The following is a 19,708-nucleotide window of genomic DNA, read 5'->3' as shown; positions in this document are numbered from 1 at the left end:
GATAGACAAAGGGCGTCAGTCTAGTTAAGTGGAATCCCGTGTGCTTTACACCGGAAGGGATATTAGAGGTTGTATGTTCCAGGGAATTCCAAAATTTTGCCCTTGGTAACCCTGTGGGTTATCATGGAGTTTCTTTGGGGGTTTGAGGAGGGAAGCACAGAACGGAAGAGGCAAGCCCCCTACCTGACATCAACAAGAGTCTATTTGCTTTTAATCTCTAGATATTGGATGTTCATGTAGACTCGTATTTAAAGAAATAGCTCCACTATAAATGTTGTGAATCTTGCTCTAGCCAAGCCCCTTTTTTCTACAGAAGGGAGAAGATGAGCCTCAGAGAGGCGAAAGATTAGGACCTCTGACCTCCTTTCAGGTCCATTCCTAGCATGACACCTCCCTTGGAATATAGTAGCTGTGAATCCTCTAACTTACTGGGAAACAGAAAGCAATTCCTCCTGGGAACCCCCCTTTCAAAGAAGCCACTATCATAGTGGTCTTTTGGGATATCTGTCCAAGGAACACCCCCATTTATCTGAGACCTGCCCCCTCAGGTCGGCCCCACTGGCTCTGTGCTAGATGAGCCCGCTCGCCTGCCCTCAATGATTGGACCAGGGGAAGCACTCATACCCACAAGGAAATCAGATTCCCCGGGTGCAATTTGGATGTGGAATACCAAGATGCCAGTTGGTCTCTGTGGTCTCTGAATTAAGAAGTGATATGAAGCTGCAATGTCCGTATTTAATCAAGGATGATGAATGAACGGGTAAAGCTAGTTTCACAGAGAGAGGGGGGAAATGAAGGGAACACATAAAGATAAGCAGATGTAAAGGCTGCAAGGTTCTAGGAAGAGTGACAGGTGGAAAGACAGACAAACTTCAGTATCTCGTGGTTCTCCTTGTGCAGTCAGGCTGTACCTTCTGTCCCTGGACTTGGTGCTCCTATATCCTTATAATTAATTCCCCTGTGGCCTGAGTCCACTGGAGTGGGTTTCTCTTTCTTGCAACCATACCATCTCTGAACAACGTGGCACTTTGGAAAGTCTCCTCCTGGCAGATGATAGGCTCTGCCTCTGGTCGCCTAGCCCTGATCCTGTCACTTTCCCTGAGGCTGGCTTGGAGAGGCCTCATGCATAGCATTTTCTATCTGTGGCATCTTCATGGAGTCTTTGTGAGGGTTCATTCAAGGTTTCCAGAAAGGGACTTCACCCATCCCCCAGGCTCTGCTGCTACATCCCCATGGCAGAACTGATGCATCATTTTATAGTGGGACTCCCTGCTTAACCCTTCAGAGCAAGGGCATCACTATTTACAGCTAGAGGTGTGCTCTGCGGTGACAGCATTTCTGCACCCAAACTGAGCATTTCCTCTAGCATCCAGGTCCCAGGGGTAGGGGTTTGTGTAGTTTTAGGCATGTCAAAGCATGTCTGCAGTGTGGTGGGGGACAGGGGAACAATGGGCACCAGTTTTCCCCAGAACAAGGTCTCCAAAAGTGACCCCTTTACAACATGTTCCCATGCATATTGTTGAAACTGTGATGGAAGTACACCAGAGGAAGCAGGGTGAAAGCAAACATTGGTCTGTTCAATTCACATGGCAGTCAGAACAGGGGGTGTTTGGGAAGTCTGTGGGAGGTATCTTTTTACAAGCAATTCCCCCACCCCTTCCCCCCATTGACACAACCCCTCTTCCCTGAAGTTATGAACATGTGCTATACTTGTAGCCACAGAAGCACGTCACAAATTTGCTTTCAGGATCCTGCTAATGAATGAGGAAGTCCGGCCAGGCCAGATGGCAGGGCACCCACCCGAGAAAAAAAGGAATTCAAAGGCACTGCGAGTGTCAAACAAGCGAAACTCTTCTTTTTCTCCAAACCTAGTCAGGCCTGGAGACTGTCTATGTGATTTGGAGAGAGAATCAGCAGAGGTGAAGGGTGACTGGAAGCCATCGCCAGAGGGAAGAACACGAGCTTCAAGGCCAGATGTCCAGATGAGCTCTCAGAACAGCCCAGCCAGGAGGACAGGCAGGAGAAGCATGGGCCAGGCCACCAGGAACGCTGAAACGCAAGAGAGGACTGTCAGGTGGGCTTTGGAATTCAGCAGCCAAAATGAGGTGGCATCCCTATCTTCTGTCTTACAAGGATGACAAAGGCAGAGTATCCTTAATATTTATTTTGGGTTATAGCCCCTGGGAGGTGGCACAGGGCCATGTGGTAGAGGCAAAGCTGTCTCACCACCACCAAACAAACTTCATTTTCCTCTGAGCATGCTGGAAGGCACTTTTCCCCACCTCCTTTGCAGGTAGGTGGGACCATATGACTGAATCTGGCCAGTGGAATGTGGGTAGAAACTGCTTCTAGGCCTGGTCCTTAAAACCTCCTACATAATTCTCCCTGCTCCCTCATCCATCATCTAGGGACCAGATGCAGAGGATCCAGGAGAGGACTTGCGGGGGACAGTAGAGTTGCCAGAAGTTACCAGAAGGTAAGAACCTGAGTTCCTAATGACTGCAAAGGCACTGAACTGCATCCTCCAGTGATTTAATGGGAAATAAACGGTTGTATAAAAGCACAGAAAAATGGGGATTGTTTGTTACAGCAGCTAGCATTACTTACTATGACTAATACTGAAGAGGCAGAAGGACAGGGAGGTTAAAAAGCACTACTTCTGTTGCTTGACTACTTAGCTTAGAATCCTAGCTCTGCAACTAGCTGTGCAGACCCAGGCAAGTTATTGAAGCTCTCCAAACCTGAATTTCCCTGTATGCAAAATAGAAACATTACTAGCAGCTACTACTTCGTGAGATTTTTGTAAGGCAAGTGAGTGAACTCATAGCAAGCATTTAGAACAGTGCCTGGCACATGGTAAACACCATGTAAGTATTGATTTTGAAAATCAGACTCTAAGATCTGGGAGGTTGGAATCATATCTCTTCTAAACATTACTGTATACTCAGGGTTAAAGAAGGGCTTAGATCCTGGATCAGAGCTGCCTCATATTGGAGGACCTGGGAGAGGCATGCACCGCCGCTTCCACCCAATACCAGGTTATAACGGCTCTCTGTCCCCTAACTTTCAGAGTAACTTGCTGATGTCCTTAGGAGGGAGGGGGAGAAGAATATCCTAATTTTCAGAAACATATTAGTATATGACAGCCAGCTTATAATTATGAAACATAGGTTGATGTTTAATTAATTCTAAAACATCAAAAATGCTTGTGGGAGATAGCAAGCAATGAAACCATAGGTGCCCTCTTGTGGTACTCTGCTACCAGGTCAGAGTAACTCCCTCCATTTTCAGAAGGCTCCAGAATCCACTACCCACCAAGAAATTAGTCAATTTGGCAAAGTCTACTGGGAAGCCAGGCTGCTCCCGGCACTGTGCTAACGTGAAGGACTGGAAGAAATGAATGAGATTGAGGTCCCTGCTCTCAAGCTGCTTTTGCTCTGAGCTCTAACCGCCCTCTCCAATGAGCACTGCTTTTCTGAGTGTTGTCTGAATGTTAGCACTGAGCATGGAGAGGACAACTTGAGATTATCTGGAAACTTTTAGACTGTTATCTAGTTGGAGATTTGAGGATGGGTAGAACTCTCTCATGTCTGGGTTCACCAGCATAGGCCATTTTGGGGGATAGTGAAATCTTAATAGCATTGCTTTCCCTTTGGGCCAAAAGACATTTCTTAGATTTGTCTTCCTATTGAGCTCCAATTCATCCATCAAAAGCCCTTTCAGATGTTAACACATGCAGAAATTCTCTCCTGACCTTCTCCAATACAGTTAATTACTCTTCCGTGTGCCCCTTCTGCACTACCTACTTGCTTGTGATTTATTTGCTTAGATGCCTATCTCATTTTTGCAACTGGCGTTCATTTGGCCTACAGGGCTTATTCTGCTAATATTTGCACACCTGTCTCCTTTTTCTCATTTAGTTCAAATATCACCTCCTCTGAAACATTTTCTGACCATTTATCCATTCTGATATTCATTTTCCTTCCTATCTTGGTAATAGAACCATCACACATTGGTTGGGCACATGGCCACCCAGGATAAAGACTACATTTCCCAACTTCCTTTGCAGCTAAGTGTGGCCATGTGACTAAGCACTGGCCAATGAGATGTAAGTGGAGGTATAAGGTGTCAGCTTCCAGGATTGTTCCTTAAAAGTCATTGACTTCTTCCAAGTTCCCTCAATCCTGGCCTAGATATAAAGATCGGTGCTCTGGCTGCCATCTTGGACCATGAAGGTGATGGCCACACCCTAAAGATGGTAGAGGGGTGAGATGGAAGGAGGTTGGATTCTCTTTTTTTTTTTTTAGAACCCAATCCCAACTAATATGTGTGGCATGAGTAGTTCCCATCATAAGGTAGCAAAATAATTGCTAAAATGTTCACCAATTAGTGACTCAAGAGAAAGTCCCTGTTGAGGGGGGAATTCTCTGGCCAGTACAATGATTCAGGCCTTTAAGTACAGGGGAACTGGAATTGGTTAATTATTACTGCTTTATAGTAATGCCCTACTGCAGAAGGATGAGTAACTGAGGAGTTTTAATTGTTAGGGCCAAGTGAGGGAGCCAGAGGGTCTCTTTGGTAGTTAGTTAGCTTGTAAGAAGCCCTTATCTACAGCCAATAGGAGAGTGGATACAGCTGAAGAGCAAATTTGGACTCAATATAGTTGCCAAGCTTAAATGATGGTTGAATGGTCTGTCTAGGCAGCTTTGCTACGATGTCAGAGCTCTGGCTGGAAAAACCTGGGGACTGAGGAACATGGGATGAGATCATCTGGATAGAGGCCCCTAAGGATTGTGATTCTGCTGGTACCCCGGAACGAATGCCCTCAGAGCCTACCTCTCTTTACTAGGAGCTAGCCTTCCCTTATCCATATGAAGTGAGTCTGGATTCTTGATGACCTCATGGTGCTGCCCTGTTAGCCCTGGATTGCTTGCCTTGTGGACTTCATTTATGTGTGAGAGAAATAAACTTCTGTGTTATTTAAGGCAGTTATTTAACCCTAACCCATGCTGGTAATTTTCTATCACATCACTCTCCTCTATTTCTAAACTACGTTGTTAACTTTTTGTTATCTATTTCTCAACTGGAACACAATCTCCATGAGGACAGGCATCTGGCCTGTATCGTTCACCATTATAACTTCACTGTCTAGAACAAAACCTAGCACACAGTAGGTGCTCAACAAACATTTCCTGTCTAATGACTGGCTCTCCTGCTACACTGTGAGAGCTCATCTCTAGAGCCAGTCTAGGGTTTGATTTATATCACGGTCCACAGTTCTTGGCACAGGGCCTGGCACGTAGAAGAGGCTATAACTAAATATTCACTGAATTAAAAAGAGGGAGAGTTGGGAGGGAGGGCTGTGGGAAAGGCAGGAGAAAATGATGTACCTGCAGTGCTGGTGGTTCCACTCATGACACCAAGAGACTGGGCACCTAGAGACAAGAGCAGAAGGTGAGGGTTGCCATAGTCATGCTCCACTGACTGTGGCACTGTAGCCATAGTTGCTCCAAGACCTCCTGGACCTGGCCGTCACAGTCACGGACAATCCACATTGTGGAAGCATCTATTGTCATGCATATGAAACTTAATCCTCCTGACAGATTTGTGAGGAAACTGTTCTCATCCCCATTTGACAGATGAGAAGACTGAGGCTCAGCAATGTCTGCCAGTAAGTGGAAGAGCTTGGATTTGAACCCCAGTCTGTCTGGTTGCAAAGTGGAAGTTCCTAGCACCTCCTCCCCGCTCCCCTAGCTACCCTGTGACAACACATGAGGCAATAAAAGGACAGGACAATTCCAGGCAGAGCCTTCTTCAGGAGACAGGCTGTTTACTCATCTGGAGAATGGAAGTGGTAATAGTGCTTACGTCCTTAGACTGTTGTGAACACTTCATGTGACAATGCATATAAATGTGTTCGGTATGGTGCCAGGCACAAAGTATTATTATTACCGTTACTATTATTACTGTTATTAATGTTACTGCATCCTAATTTCTCTAGGACGAAAAAAAATGTTTTCACTTTTTTGGATTTCTTGATTCTGCCATTCCAGTGTGAATAAAAACCATGACTAACTACCACAGGTACTGCTAACCCATGGGATGGAGGGATGAAAATTTGAGGAGCACTTGGAAAGCTTCTCCTATGTCATGCCCCAGAACACTGTAACTGGATTTTGAGAAACACGGTCATTCCTCAGAAAACAAAGTTGGTTTAGGACTTAGACTGAGTTATGGGGACCTGGCAGGAGGGAAAAGGCAAAGGACACACGCTTTGGAATCAGACCGAGCTGGGTTCAGCGCTAACTCCAGCTGCTCATGAGTGGGTGATCTTGGGTGAGTCACTTAATCTCTCTGAGCTTCAGTTTCTCACCTGTAAAATGGATGCATCTGGGGAGGATTAAGTGAGTCAGTGCACGCTGAGAGCTTAGCCTGATCTCTAGCGCACGGCACATGTGGCAAAAGCGATTATCATTACCCAAACCATCTCCTGGAAAGATGCATTCACCAGTGGGGGGCACTGAGGAAGCAGAAAACGCCCTGGGTTGTTAGGTTGGTGACCCCAGGCATCTGCAGTTAACTGTCAGCACTTGGCCAGCTGGTGTTATCACTAGGACGTGGCCACTTCTTACCTCTGCGAGTGATGGGTCCCAGATCTAAAACACGGGCCGGGTCAATAGCCACTCCTTCACTGCGGAGTTGATTTCTCGAGCAAGACTGTGGGGATGGAGAATTCTCATTATGTCAAAATGTAAAGGCACGTTCCTCTCCAGGCTACTCCTGCAATGGGCAGCTCCGGCCCAAGAATGGAGCCTCACCCACTCTATGATCCTAATTCTGATGTCTGGTTTTCTCAATCTAGAGAATTCTCACTGTCATGTCAAATGAACCTGGGTTTGAATCTCGTCTCCTCTCTTTTAGCTGTTTAATTTGGGACAAATGACTATACCTGTCTACTATTATTAAATAGTATCTTCCTGGTTGTGAAGGTTAAAAGGAAGTATGTCTGCAGCACACAGGCACATAGTCTGCACTCAAGAAATGCCAACTCTTAGCAGGCAGTGCTAAATCTGGGTTAAGAGCATGGGCACCGTAGTTACTCCTCAGCCAGGGCATACCCCAGCTCTGATACTTTCTAGCTGTGTGGCCCTTGGGCAAGGGACCTCTCTGAGCTCAGTTTCCTCATATGTACCATGGGGTTGCTAAAAGAATCTACTTAAAGGGTTGCTGTGAGAATTAAATTAGATAAGGCATATAAAAGTTTTAGTACAGCGCTTGACACAGAGTAAGCACTAAAAAAAGTCAACTATTATTAAAATCATTTAAAATGTCCTGGGCCAAGGAAACCTAGAGGACAGGCTCTTTCATCTGATATACTTCCTGGGGACACAAGGATTGCTTACCTGTGGGCTTTTGGAGGCTTAAAGTACATCCATTCATCTTTCTTTTGTCCCTCTCTTCCTCTTTTTCTCCTTCCCTCCCTTCCATCCATCTACCCATCCATCCATCTTTCCATCTCTTCATCCATCTAACTTCCTTTGCCTTTCTCCCTTCCTCTCTCCTTTCCTCCCTCCCTTCTTTCAATCCATCCATAATTCCAATAAATATATATGGAGGTACCAGGCCCCATATCAGGCACTGAATAGTTGTTCAGTCCAAAGAGATACTCACCGGCTGGCACTGCTCTTTAAGGGAATTGCAGAGAGAAATCTCACAATGCAGGAAAACTAGGTCATAATTTCCAGCAAACATGAACATCTGAACTGAGAACCGGCTTTCCGATGACACCCCATTCTCTTCCATGTAGACAGTGGAATCACGTTTATTTGGGCAGCTGGGAGGGTGACAGGCACAGGGATTTAACTTCTAGAGCAACTCAGGGGGCCTGAGGCCCTTGGCTGCATCTTTAATTTGTACCCAGTATAAAAATAGCATCGGAGAGAATTAAAGAGCCTCCCCACCTCCCGCCAAGTGTTTTCTCCAACCTCTAACATAGACTTTTATTCCTCCAGGTTTCCTCCACAATGTTACCCATAAGCCCACACGGTTTAAGTTTGGTGGCGGAGGGGGGGCACAGTCCCTGGAACGAGACAGACTGATTTCAAATTCCAACCCAGCCCACTTTCTAGTTAAGCGATCGTGAGCCGATTACTTTACTGAACCTCACTTTTCTTATCTGTAAAGTAGGGACAGGAATATGCACTTCCTAGGGTTGATGTGAGCATTTGATGAGATAATCCTTATATTCTGCCTAGTACGTTGCTTGGCATACAGCTAAACTCTATGGGAAATGGTAACTAGTATTATTACCACGGTTTGAATCATGATCTACAGATATGCATTTCCCTTTGTTTTTGCTAGTTAACAATATTCAATAATATTTTGTCCCATAACAGTTACACTATTTTCATGTTGTTCAGTTAGTGTTAACATCTGTATAAAAGTCCCCTGTTTCTGAATTATGAACCTATTGCCAACGTTATAAAAGATACTGAAATGAAAAATAATTGGCATTTCTTTACCCTGCCCACCTATTTTGTATTAATCCTTTAAGGCTACAATCTCAGGAGTGATATTTCTGGGTCACAGGGTATGGTCATCATATGTAATACCAAATTATTTTCCAAGAGAGGCAAGCCAAGTTACTCAACTGCCGGGCAGGGATGAGGTGATCATTCTTCTCCAGCCCAAACCTCATTTAGGCCAAAAGATAACCCCAGATTGTCCGATACCTGTTTCTGATGATGAAATATCTCACAGGGTCATTCATGTCTCCAGTGGGCGTGGCATAGCAGTTCCTCAACACCAGGTTAAATCGGGACGTGTCCCCTCCCTCCAAGATGGCGCCCACATAGAGCATGGATTCAACAGACAGCACGACTGCAGCCCCTTCATAAGGAGATGTGTAGTTCTGGTCTTGGAAGAGGGCCATCCTGACAGTGAACTCTCCCTCCCCGTCCACACTGATGTTCAAGGAACTGAGAACAGAGAAACCACAAGAATGGAAACTTCAGGTTTTGACCAGTGAGAACAAAATCAATCAAGTCCCACACTTGTGTCGGGTTATGAAGGCAGAGGCCTATCTTTGATTCCTAAATGAACTATTCAATCACTTATTTAAATCAAGCATTTACTACCTTCTAGGCACTAAACTTGACAAACACATGAGTCTGGCTCCAGGATTCCTACAAATTCTCCCTGCATCAGAGAGCAGACATACCTCCTTCACTCAAAGAACACCTCCGTCTTTTAACCTGTAGAATAGGGCTTGGAACCAGTTCTGTGGGCTCACAGTTTTTAGCAGCAGACCTCTTCCCTGCACCCCATAATCTTCAATGAAACACCAAGTTTAACAAGATAAATAAAATGGCTTTAATGTTTATTTTTTATGAACCTTGGGCCCCAACACATTACAGACTGAAATCTAGAAATTGAACCAGAAGATTTCTAATCCTAACCCTGCCATTCTGTGAGCCCAGGAGGCAATAAGGGAATGGGAAGGGCACCTTGGGTTTCTGATACCCCCAGAAGGACCCCCAGCAAGTCTAAGAATGCTGAGGAATTCCTTCAACAGGGCCCATTCCAGGCACAGCCATACAGCAGTGAACAAAAGACAAAAGCCCCTACCCAAATTGAATTCCATCCAAATTGCTATTTGGTTCTATTTCTGGTGATTTACAGGTGCTGTTTATCCAATCAAAGCTGATCTGGCTTAAATCCCACATTTGCAGGGAAGCCTTCCTGCCCCCAACTGTGCTCCCCAACCAAGATTAGGTCAGGGACCCTTGCTCCCTGATCCCACAGCACTCCAAGCCTACCCCACACTGCATGCATCTCACTTGTAAATAATTTTTGATATAGTTAGTTGTTAATGCCTTTCTTCCTCAAGACAAATGAAATTGTTGTGCATTTTTGTTCCTTAGCGTACTTTTTTCTTGCGGTACGCGGGCCTCTCACCGTGGTGGCCGCTCCCGTCGCGGAACACAGGCTCCGGACGCGCAGGCTCAGCGGCCATGGCACATGGGCCCAGCCGCTCCGCGGCATGTGGGATCCTCCCGGACCGGGACACGAACCCGTGTCCCCTGCATCGGCAGGCGGACTCTCAACCACTGCGCCACCAGGGAAGCCCGTCCTTAGCGTATTTAATTAACACTGTTTCATGTTGTTGTATTGTTTCATAGTAATAATCTTTAATATCCACAAAATATTCTATGCCTGCCTTGTTCATGCCAAACATCCTCATACATAATCAGCAAATATTTGTGGAGTGAACGAGCGAATGAACGGAAGCTGCTGCAGGAGGTGGGCGGATCCTGTGGACGTCCTAAGATGTCGTGATGTCAGTCAGGGTTACGGGTCAAAGGGTAAGTAAGGGTCAGTGCCATACCTTACGATGGGCTTCAGGGCAGTTTGGAGGCTGACTTTCATGTCCAGCGGGTAGGCACACTGGAAGTTGATGCTGAGGATGGTGTCTCTGATGATGAAATCGTTGACCAAGGAGAGGGTGTTTTTGTAGATGGCATGGGTTTGGTTTCTCTTTGGCATAAAAACAAGACCACATGTATGTTCACGTGGATGAGGGTACAAGTGTATCTGGGATTCAGGTCTGTGCGACTCCAGAGTTGATGCTGTCAGTCAAGCTGACACCCTGCCCTCTGACCTCAAGGAGGCAATGGGCCTCCTCCCGCAGTGGCACTGACACTTTACGGGAAGGGGACTGAGGACCCCAGATCAAAAACTAGAACAATAAGTTGCTGACCCTTGCGAACAGTCAGGAACCACCACGCCTGGTCCTCTGGGAACCTTTCCCACCTCGTCCCTAAGTGAAATAATCATAATTGTAACTTACATTTACTGAGCTTAAGCATCAAACCTATTGTCAGCTCTCTCCTGGACGAACATGTGTGAGCTCACGTACCTCTAGAGGCCCATAGAGGCTAAGCGACTTGTCCAAGGGCTCACAGTTACTGAGACAGGCCCCGCCAGCCCAGCTCCCGCACTGCGGCAGCAGTGGGATAAACACCACTCACCTCCAGGATGTTTCCGCAGGCCCCGGCCCGGGCGGGGCTGGTCACCGATATCCAGTTGTCCTCCTCTGTTTGCATCATACTGCTGCAGTTCCAGTTCTGGTCCTGAAGGTAGGCATGGACCTCGTGCCCGAAACCCAGGCCTTCCAGCAGACACTTGTCCAGGGACACTTTGATCTCCTTGGCCTGACAGTCCAGCTGGGGCTGCAAACTGTGCACATCTGGAAAGTTGGGAGAGGGAGGTAGGTAGAGTGGACAGAAGCCTGGAAGTAGCGGGCAGAGCTCACACTTTCTGCCCTTTGGCAAAGCCACCTTGCCCACCGGGAGGCTGGGGAGACTGGAGGGGGCCTGGGACCCACGTGGGATTCACACCCAGGCTTGTGGTAGGCGAAGTTGGCAAAGATGCCCCTGGTCCAAGATTTCCAAGCGTTTTGTGTGCAGGCTTGGTGAAGGTTCTCGTGTCTGGTTCCTGTTGAGCCCCAGAGCAGGTCGCCCCAAAATATGCTTAATGGTACATTGATTATTTTGAATTAAAGTTACTTAAGGTACAGCTGATGTAAGAGGGACACTCTGACCCTCCTCTCTGTCTCCCCGAAGGCAGGAAATAAGTCTCCCCTGTGAAAGGTGCCCTCCCTGCATCTGGAGGTAGAAGGACACCCTTGTCGCCAGAGATGAGGAACTCGGGCTGCTTCTTGCCCCTCTGCTTAGAACACTCTCTCCTCTGCAGCGACTGGGAGTGTGCTCACAGGAAAGCAGGCCTGTGCCCAAAGCAAGAGTCGGAGGCCCTTGTTAGAGTCTCGGAGGGAAGGAGATCATCTCAGCGGGAAGCTCATCCAATCCCCACCCAGGGCTTAGGGCCCATCTGTGGCATGTCTACCCATGGGTCACCTGACTGTGTTTGCTTACCTACTGGGATGAGAAAAACATCACCTCCAGAGCCTGCCCATTTGGACTGCTCTGATTGAAGTCTCATAAAATCCCTGCATTGTGGGTATTTTTTATTATTATCTCATCCCCATTTTACAGATGAGGACATTAAGGCTCAGAGGGTGTAGGTGGCTTGTCCCAGGCCCCCGGGCCCCACCTGTGGCCAATCCAGGACTGGCACAGGAGTCCGCCCCTGTTCCTCATGTATAGACGCTGCAGATATTTGAACACAACTTCCACACCTGCAGAGTTCTCATCCTTTGTCCCTCATGGGTCAAGCCCACTCATTCCTGAGGCCACGGTCCAGTGGCTGACCTGGAAACGTGCTCCATCCCTGCCCCCAATCCTTGCAAACTCACTGGCTTCGGGCACTCTCATCCCCTGACCTCAGTTCCATCCCTACTGACTCTGGTCCACACCTTGTCCAGACCCTCTGAAGTTCCCTCCCTCCTGCCCTGCCCACTAGGCCAGTCCAATCCCAGGGCTCACCGGAGACATTGAGGTCCTGTCTGCAGAAGCAGTCCCAGGTGCCGCTGACGAAGCGACACTCCTCCTTGGAGCGGCAGGTCCTCTCACAGTTGTCCTGCGTGGTGGCGGGGTCTGGGGTAGGGTGCAGAGGAAGAGGATAAGATGCAGAGCAGGGTGGACCTGAGGCCACCAAGGCCAACCTTGTCATTCTACAGGGCACGGAAGACTTGTGCCACGCTTGGTGGAAGGGTCAAGCCTCAAACTCGAATTTCCTGACTCCTAATCCAGTGAGGTGAGAACCTCGGAGGTGCCATCCTAGTGCTTTTACTACAAGGCAGACGCTGTTCCCAGTACTTTCCGTGCATTAGCTCGTTCATTTCACGTGGTGACCACATGGGGGTGGGGGTAGCACAGCAGTTAAGCATTTGGATCGTGCAGCTGGGGCGCTAGGTTCAAATCTGGCTCTGCCACAATTCCAGCTCTGTGATGTTGGGAGAACTGCTGAACCTCTCTGTGCCCCAGACCCCTCATCTGAACTAACTATATAGTGCATGTCTCATGAAGTTGAGGAGAGGACTAAAGGAATGAATGGTTTAAAGTGTTTAGAACAGGAGCAGAGACACTGTAATGCATGCTGTGTTGCTGTTGTTTTTGCCATTGTCCGTTTTTTTCAGATCAGAAAACCCAAGCTCAGAGAGTTGAATTAAACTGCCCAAGTGAAATCTAAATCTCAATGAGTCTGAGTTCTTACTATTATGCCACACACGTGGATAGACGTACCGGGAGATTTCACCTTCAAATCCGAATTTCTGGCTTTACTTGAAACGCTGGAAGGTCTGGCAGCCCTTGGGCAACATTCCCACTGGGCAATAACTGACAGGCACTGAGTCGAGGCTGTTCTGCTGAGTCCCCTCCTGACCCGCTCCACTCGCTCTACTGACCCTGGGCACTTCACCGGGTAGCCCTGCTCCCCTCACCTGTACAATATCTCAGATCACACTGCGGGACGCCCTCCAACCGGTACACGTGGTACTGGCCCGGGCAGGCCTTCACCAGCACCTCCATCTTCCAGAGGCAGCAGTTGCCACTCCAGTGGGCACAGGCGGTACGGTTGACGATGCCCTCCCCGACGGTGGGGTGGGTGCCATTCAGCCACACGGGAGCAGCCGTCTGGCAGTGGTGCACGGGGACGCAGTCCTCCGGCATCCTCACTCCTCCATCTCCCACAAATCGGTACCAGCCGTGCTTGTCACTGTCACATTTCTCGACTTCTCCCGTGTTCTCTGTGCTTCGGGAGGGTTCATCCAGTACGGTGTAATTCTGGCAGGGGTCAAAACAGAGCTGCGCCTCTGGGGTGCCAGGGGCTCCACACTCCAAGCCCTGCTCATAGGAACTGGCACTGGTGGGGTTTCTGTAACCTGGAGAGTAACAGTATGCTTAGGTTTACAGAGAAACCCCAGAGCCTACAGCGTTTTTATCCCCGACACACTTTGTTTTGGAAATGCTAGGGGCCCCAATAAGGACAAGCAGAACATGATCCACTCATTGACCACCAGCCCTCATCACCTTGGGGTCAGAATGATCCTGAGGCCTTTGTGTGGTACATTACAGGCATTAAGAACATCGGGGTCATTAAAATGAATAAAGTAGAAATGAAACTTGTCAGAGTCCATTGCATTCCCAGAAGTAACCATAAATTTGTTGTACAGTCTTTAGACCCTTTCTATGCATATGTTTAAAATACAGTTCTATTTAAATAAAAATGGGTTTAATGTTGTAGAGCTTATTTTTTTCCACCAGGATCTCTTTCTTTCTTTCTTTCTTTCTTTCTTTCTTTCAACATATTTATTGGAGTATAATTGCTTTACAATGGTGTGTTAGTTTCTGCTGTATAACAAAGTGAATCAGCTATATGTATACATATATCCCCATATTCCCTCCCTCTTGCGTCTCCCTCCCACCCTCCCTATCCCACCCCTCTAGGTGGTCACAAAGCACTGAGCTGATCTCCCTGTGCTATGCGGCTGCTTCCCACTAGCTATCTATTTTACATTTGGTAGTGTATATATGTCCATTTCCACTTGCATTTTTTACTTAATATATCATAGACATTTGTCCATTATCAGTAGATGAAGATCTAACACAAGGTTTCTTAACCTCAGCACTGTTGATGTTTGGGCTGGATAATTCTGTGCTGGGGGCTGTCCTGGGCACTGTAGGATGTTTAGCAGCATCCCTGAGCTTTTCTTACTAGATGCCAGGAGTACTCCTCCCCGAAGCTGTCTCCAGACATTGCCAATTGTCCCCTGAGAAGCAAAATTACCCCCAACTGGTCTAACAGGACTATTTCTGATTGCTGATCTCATGGCTTTTAACAGATTCAGGGACTGTGATGCGTGAAGAGGCAGACAAGTAAAGCAGGGATGGGGTGGGGGGCGGAGGAAGCCAACAGGCTGCTCAGTCTGGGTTTAAACCCAGCTCTATGCCTGCTGACTGGGTGACCTTGGCAGATGGTTTAACTCCCCTGAGACTCTTCTGCAAAACAACACCTGTGAGCTAATGGTGCCCGTACTTCACCCATTCCCATGCCTCAGGTTATGACGTTTGCCACACGTGTGTCCACCTGTCCTATTATTTATTTCATGTGTTTCTTTCAATGACTCTCTTTATAAATTCGTTTCATCCTAAGGCGTAATAGCTGTGATACCATAGGTATGATGTACTAGTTATTTTGTTTAATACCCATGAAGAAAAGTATATATAGCTATCAAAAAAATTTTTTTTTTGGCTGTGCCCCTCGACATGCAGGATCTTAGTTCCCTGACCAGGGATCCAACCCGTGCCCCCTGCAGTGGAAGCTCAGAATTTTAATTACTGGATCACGAGGGAAGTCCCCCAAAAATTCTTTAAGAATTTCTGCACCCTCACAGTCATTTCAGGATAGGCATGCCCCATTTGGGAAAATAAAGCTTTAAAGGATTGTTGGCTGGTTAAATGAGATAGTAGGTGCAAAATGTCACGCACAGCCCCTGGGGCCTAGTAGTTTAAGCTAGTTCTCTCCTCTAGTTCTGATATGTTGAATAGTGTGAGTGCCTTAACGATGAATTAAGTATATCCTACCAGGGTCACATCACATCCCTTTTTTTTTTTTTCCCTGATGCACAAGCTACTTAATGGGTGACTGTGTGCCCAGCACCGATGCTCTGATTGCTAAGGCTCTGTCCATCCCCACAAAGCTGGGATCACATTAGAGGGAATTTTTAGAAAAGACATTTTCAAGCCTTGCTTATGCACATGCTTGTTTTAAGGAAAGAAGTCACTGCACTTGTTATTCTTGGATTATTTCCTGCACCCACTGTATTTTTCCAAGGGAGGCCATGAGCTGAGTCCCTCTAGCCCCCTCCACAGGTGACACGGGCAGAAATTTTCACCCTTGTGTTGAGCCTGAGAACCCTTCCTACAAGCATCTAAGATACCCAATCCATGGGTCTTTGGAAGGACCACAGAGTGATCACTAAGCCTAGTCCTTTCAATTTACAGATGAGCAAACTGACTCGGAAGGAGAGGCGCTTGCCAAAACAAGGCACAGAGTGCCTGGGTGATTCATGTCCTCATGAACCCCGGGCTCTCTGATCGCCCCCATATCCAGGCACGGGAAGTTATGTTAACTGGCTTCCACTGTCCTCGAAGGGGAGTTTCTGATTTGGCTCTCTGAGAGACTGTGACTGATTCCAGCTTCTCTCATCTTGTTTCCCTCGACTTTCTTCGGCTTCTGAACCTTTGCTTTAGTCATGCCCCTGTCTCCTCACTGACCCCGAAGCACCTTCTCTGCACTTCCCTGCTCACTCTCCAGGTATTGCAGGGCATCTGAGATGCCAGGTGAGCAGAGCACTCACCTTGCTGTTCTGTAGATGCCAGGGTCAGAATGCAGGAGGCCAGGGCCAGCCACAGGACAGGAGCCATCCTTTCCATGAGCTGAGACATGCGGTCACTCAGTGGCCTGCAGATTATCAATGCAGCTGGGGGCGTTGCGGGAGGGAGAGACCCAGATACGATCAAGGAGACAGAGGTTGTTCCCTTGGGTGCATGCAAGGGTAAGAAGGGAACTCACATCAGTTAGCACGTGTACTAAGCCCCTTGCATACCTTAGCTCATTTAAGGCACCGAACCACCCTCCAGGGAAAGTATTATTATTCCTCCCATTTTACAGATGAAGAAGCTGAGACTCAGAGTAAGTTAATCCCAGAAATACTTATTGAGCCCCTTCTATGTGTAAGCACTGTGCTGGAAGTGAAATAGCTTGCTTAGGCCCATATTCTTCGAAATGGACCGATGGCTTCCTTCATGAAGGGCTGTATTGCTTTAAAGCAGGTGTGACTTGAAGAAAGGAGGTAGTATAACAGGAACAGGAGACTTGCCAAGTGGGTGAGATTGACAGCAAGAGAACAAAAGGCAAGCTTAGAGCCAGCCAGGACTGCAGAATGTCCTAGAAGGTCTCAGGGTAGTTCCTACTCAGGTCAAGGTAGTGGCTCTTGGAGACTGGATGGAGGGGGGCGGGTGACAGTGCTATGAATACCTACCGACAAAAGTAACGGCTTCCCTTTCTCAGTTCTGTGCATCAGGCACTGTGCTAAGAGAGCCTGAAGCGTCCTCTACGTGTGTAGATGTCTGTGAGGGTAAGACCATGTCAGACTGAGCCCAGTCTCGCTCCTTGCACAGTGCCTGACGCACAAGAGTTGCTCGATAGGGGTTTGAGGGATGAATGAATAATAAACGGGGAGGGAGTGGATAGAAACAAAGAGCTGTGAAGAGCCTGTCAACACTCAAATAAATAACACTTCCTCTTCTGGGAAACTCTCCTCAAATGGAAAAATCTTTGGATAACTTCATACAGCCTCTGGAAGACTTCAGTAGAAGACAGAGGTCTGTTTCTGGAAGGGATAGCGTGAATCTGTTATGAGAGAGCGCCCGGGACTGGTAATTCTTAGAGATAAAATCCCAAGTAGAGGGACTTCCCAGGTGGCACAGTGGATGAGACTCCACGCCCCCAATGCAGAGGGCCTGGGTTCGATCCCTGATCAGGGAACTAGATCCCACATGCATGCTGCAACTAAGAGTTCGCATGCCACAACAAAGGAGCCCATGAGACGCAACTAAGGAGCCCACCTGCTGCAACTAAGACCCAGTGCAACCAAATAAATAAATATTAAAAAAAAAAAAATCCCAAGTAGAGGCCTGTCTTCTCGGTGGGGTGTCCAGGGACAAGGGTGAGGGGCATCTTTAGCCCTGGAGCAGCCAGCAGGTGCCTGGAGTCATGGCTGAACTGGACATAGAGTGATATCTGGAGCCCTCGACAAGGGCCAGGGTGCAAACTCCTTGCTGGGTTCTGAAAGCCTCCAGAAACAAACAGCCCTAGCAATTCCAGTGAGTCAAGGGTTGGGGGAGGCCCCCAGGATCAGGAGAAAGACTGCTGGGGCTTGAAGCAGGACTTACCTGGAAGTGAGAACACAGAGCATTCCTCCTCCTTCTCTGGCCATGGGAACGCAAGCCTGCAGTGGACCTTCCTTTTATTGCAGTTTCCCACCCATGTGGCTCTCCACGATTGGTGCAGAGGTGTGACTGGAGTTAGCCTACCAGGCATACACTGGGCTGGTTGGGTGCAGGTAAGATAAACAATTTACCACAAAGGATGGTGAAGGAAGGCCTCTTTGTTCTCCCCCCACCCCCCAGCAGTCCCTCCTTCATGCAAATGCTTCTCTATAAACAGGAGCAGCACGTACTGAAGGCTGAACACACTGGGCACCACGGAGTGCTTTGCCCCCATTACTTCTCACATTTAATCCTCACAATAAACCAACGAAGCTGGTACCATATTTATCACCAGAAACCAAACGCTAATCAAAAGGAAGGATTTGGATATTAAAGGATTAATATCCAAAGGGAAGTGGAGAGAAATCAAACACACACTTATTTGCGCAACAGATTTTCAATTGTACCTTGTGTTCCTAGCTAATCACCTTAAAACACTTCTGCTTTTGTCTGGATGCCACTCAGCTTGAAGTCAGCTAGAGCAAGGGAGTAAGTAAGGAAGGGGGGGATGGGTATTTCTGATTTTTGGCCCATAGAATCTACCCAACTTCAGATGCTCAATGCTGAGGAGTCTGGGAAGGGCCAATCTGGAGATGTGTGAATCGTGGGCTAGCAAAGGATAGCCCATGCCCTTGGACAAAATAAGCATCAGAAGAACCTTTTGGTATGTGGGTTACCCTAGAGATTGGAAGGTATAAAACTGAGAGGAAGCTGAAGACCTTGGACTTTTAAATTCCAGGCTTGGACCTGGCTTTTGTGGCAAGGTAGGTATTACAGAATTAACAAAAGAGTCACAGCTTTAGCAGAATAAATAGCCGTTGCCTTTTCTGTGTTACTCTGGGACTCTTTAAGGAGGCAAGGCTACAGGGTCGGGGAGCATGGGGGTCTTGGCGTTGGTAACAACTTTCAGGAAAACCTCAACATGGACAAGGAAGAGATGGTACAAGCCACCTTCTCTACTCCTAGTGCATTTGGAGAAGAATCCCCTAAATGTGAAACTTATAACAACTACAAATGCTGGATTCAGAAATTCATCTGAGCCCACAAAATAGCCCACTGATCCATTCATTTTGGCCAGGTACCCACCCTAGTCTCCCCTATGGCCACTCTCAACCTTCTCCATCCTTTTAAACAGTCTTTGCAGCCATCACTACTCACCTACTCTCCCCACTTCCTCCATTCTCAGCAGGTGTCTTGCATTCTACCTCAAGAAAATTTAAGTCATCACACTTGACCTCACTCAACTTTGTGTTTCCTTCCCCTAGAAACATATAAATATCTACCTCATTTTCTAGTCCCTCCCCAACTTCTGATAAGGTGATCGTTCTTCTTTTCAAAGTCAGTTCCTCCATCCCTCTCTGACTTCTCCATTTCAATCTGAGGCATATGGCTAAGGTTGCCCTGCTAAGATCACCTCTTAAGCAAGTCCACTGGGCATTTTTTCTGGCCTCTTGTCCATGGATTTTTCGCTGCTTTCTTCAGGCGCTCTGTATTTCCTTGACTCCCCTGTGCCAATTGTTTCCTTGATTCTCCTCTACCTCTCTGGATACTCGTGCTCTATCATTATCGTTATCATTGTCATCATAATTATTCTCTTCCTCCAGCTGTCCTTGAAAATGCTGGTAGGTCCCATTTTTCTTGTCACTCCACGGACTTTCCCTGGGAGGTGTCAAGTTATCTCATGGTTTCAAGTACCA

General features: G+C 47.5%; 1 protein-coding gene across 2 annotated transcripts; it reads right to left on the bottom strand.

Moving 5' to 3' along the window:
• Nucleotides 1–1,571: 1,571 nt before the first annotated feature.
• GP2 (glycoprotein 2) lies at nucleotides 1,572–18,016 on the bottom strand. 2 transcript variants are annotated; one of them, XM_024744461.1, is made up of 11 exons: nucleotides 17,916–18,016; nucleotides 16,319–16,499; nucleotides 13,400–13,840; nucleotides 12,444–12,554; nucleotides 11,031–11,248; nucleotides 10,388–10,536; nucleotides 8,733–8,978; nucleotides 7,672–7,834; nucleotides 6,633–6,717; nucleotides 5,391–5,435; nucleotides 1,572–2,049 (listed from the first exon to the last, which is right to left on the bottom strand). In XM_024744461.1, the coding sequence occupies exons 2-11, from the start codon at nucleotides 16,404–16,406 to the stop codon at nucleotides 1,991–1,993; spliced, it is 1,605 nt and encodes a 534-aa protein (XP_024600229.1). In that variant the 5' UTR covers nucleotides 16,407–16,499; nucleotides 17,916–18,016; the 3' UTR covers nucleotides 1,572–1,990. The 2 variants fall into 2 exon arrangements, with proteins under 2 accessions (XP_024600229.1, XP_024600230.1); XM_024744462.1 differs by having other exon boundaries at nucleotides 1,685–2,049; nucleotides 16,319–16,441.
• Between the last annotated feature and the right edge of the window lie 1,692 nt (nucleotides 18,017–19,708).

This window comes from Neophocaena asiaeorientalis, unplaced genomic scaffold, assembly GCF_003031525.2.
Source record: "Neophocaena asiaeorientalis asiaeorientalis breed wild unplaced genomic scaffold, Neophocaena_asiaeorientalis_V1.1 scaffold91, whole genome shotgun sequence".
Classification (NCBI taxonomy): Eukaryota; Metazoa; Chordata; class Mammalia; order Artiodactyla; family Phocoenidae; genus Neophocaena; species Neophocaena asiaeorientalis.
Note: the sequence above shows the minus strand (reverse complement) of the source record. Positions and strands in the feature narration are given on the sequence as shown.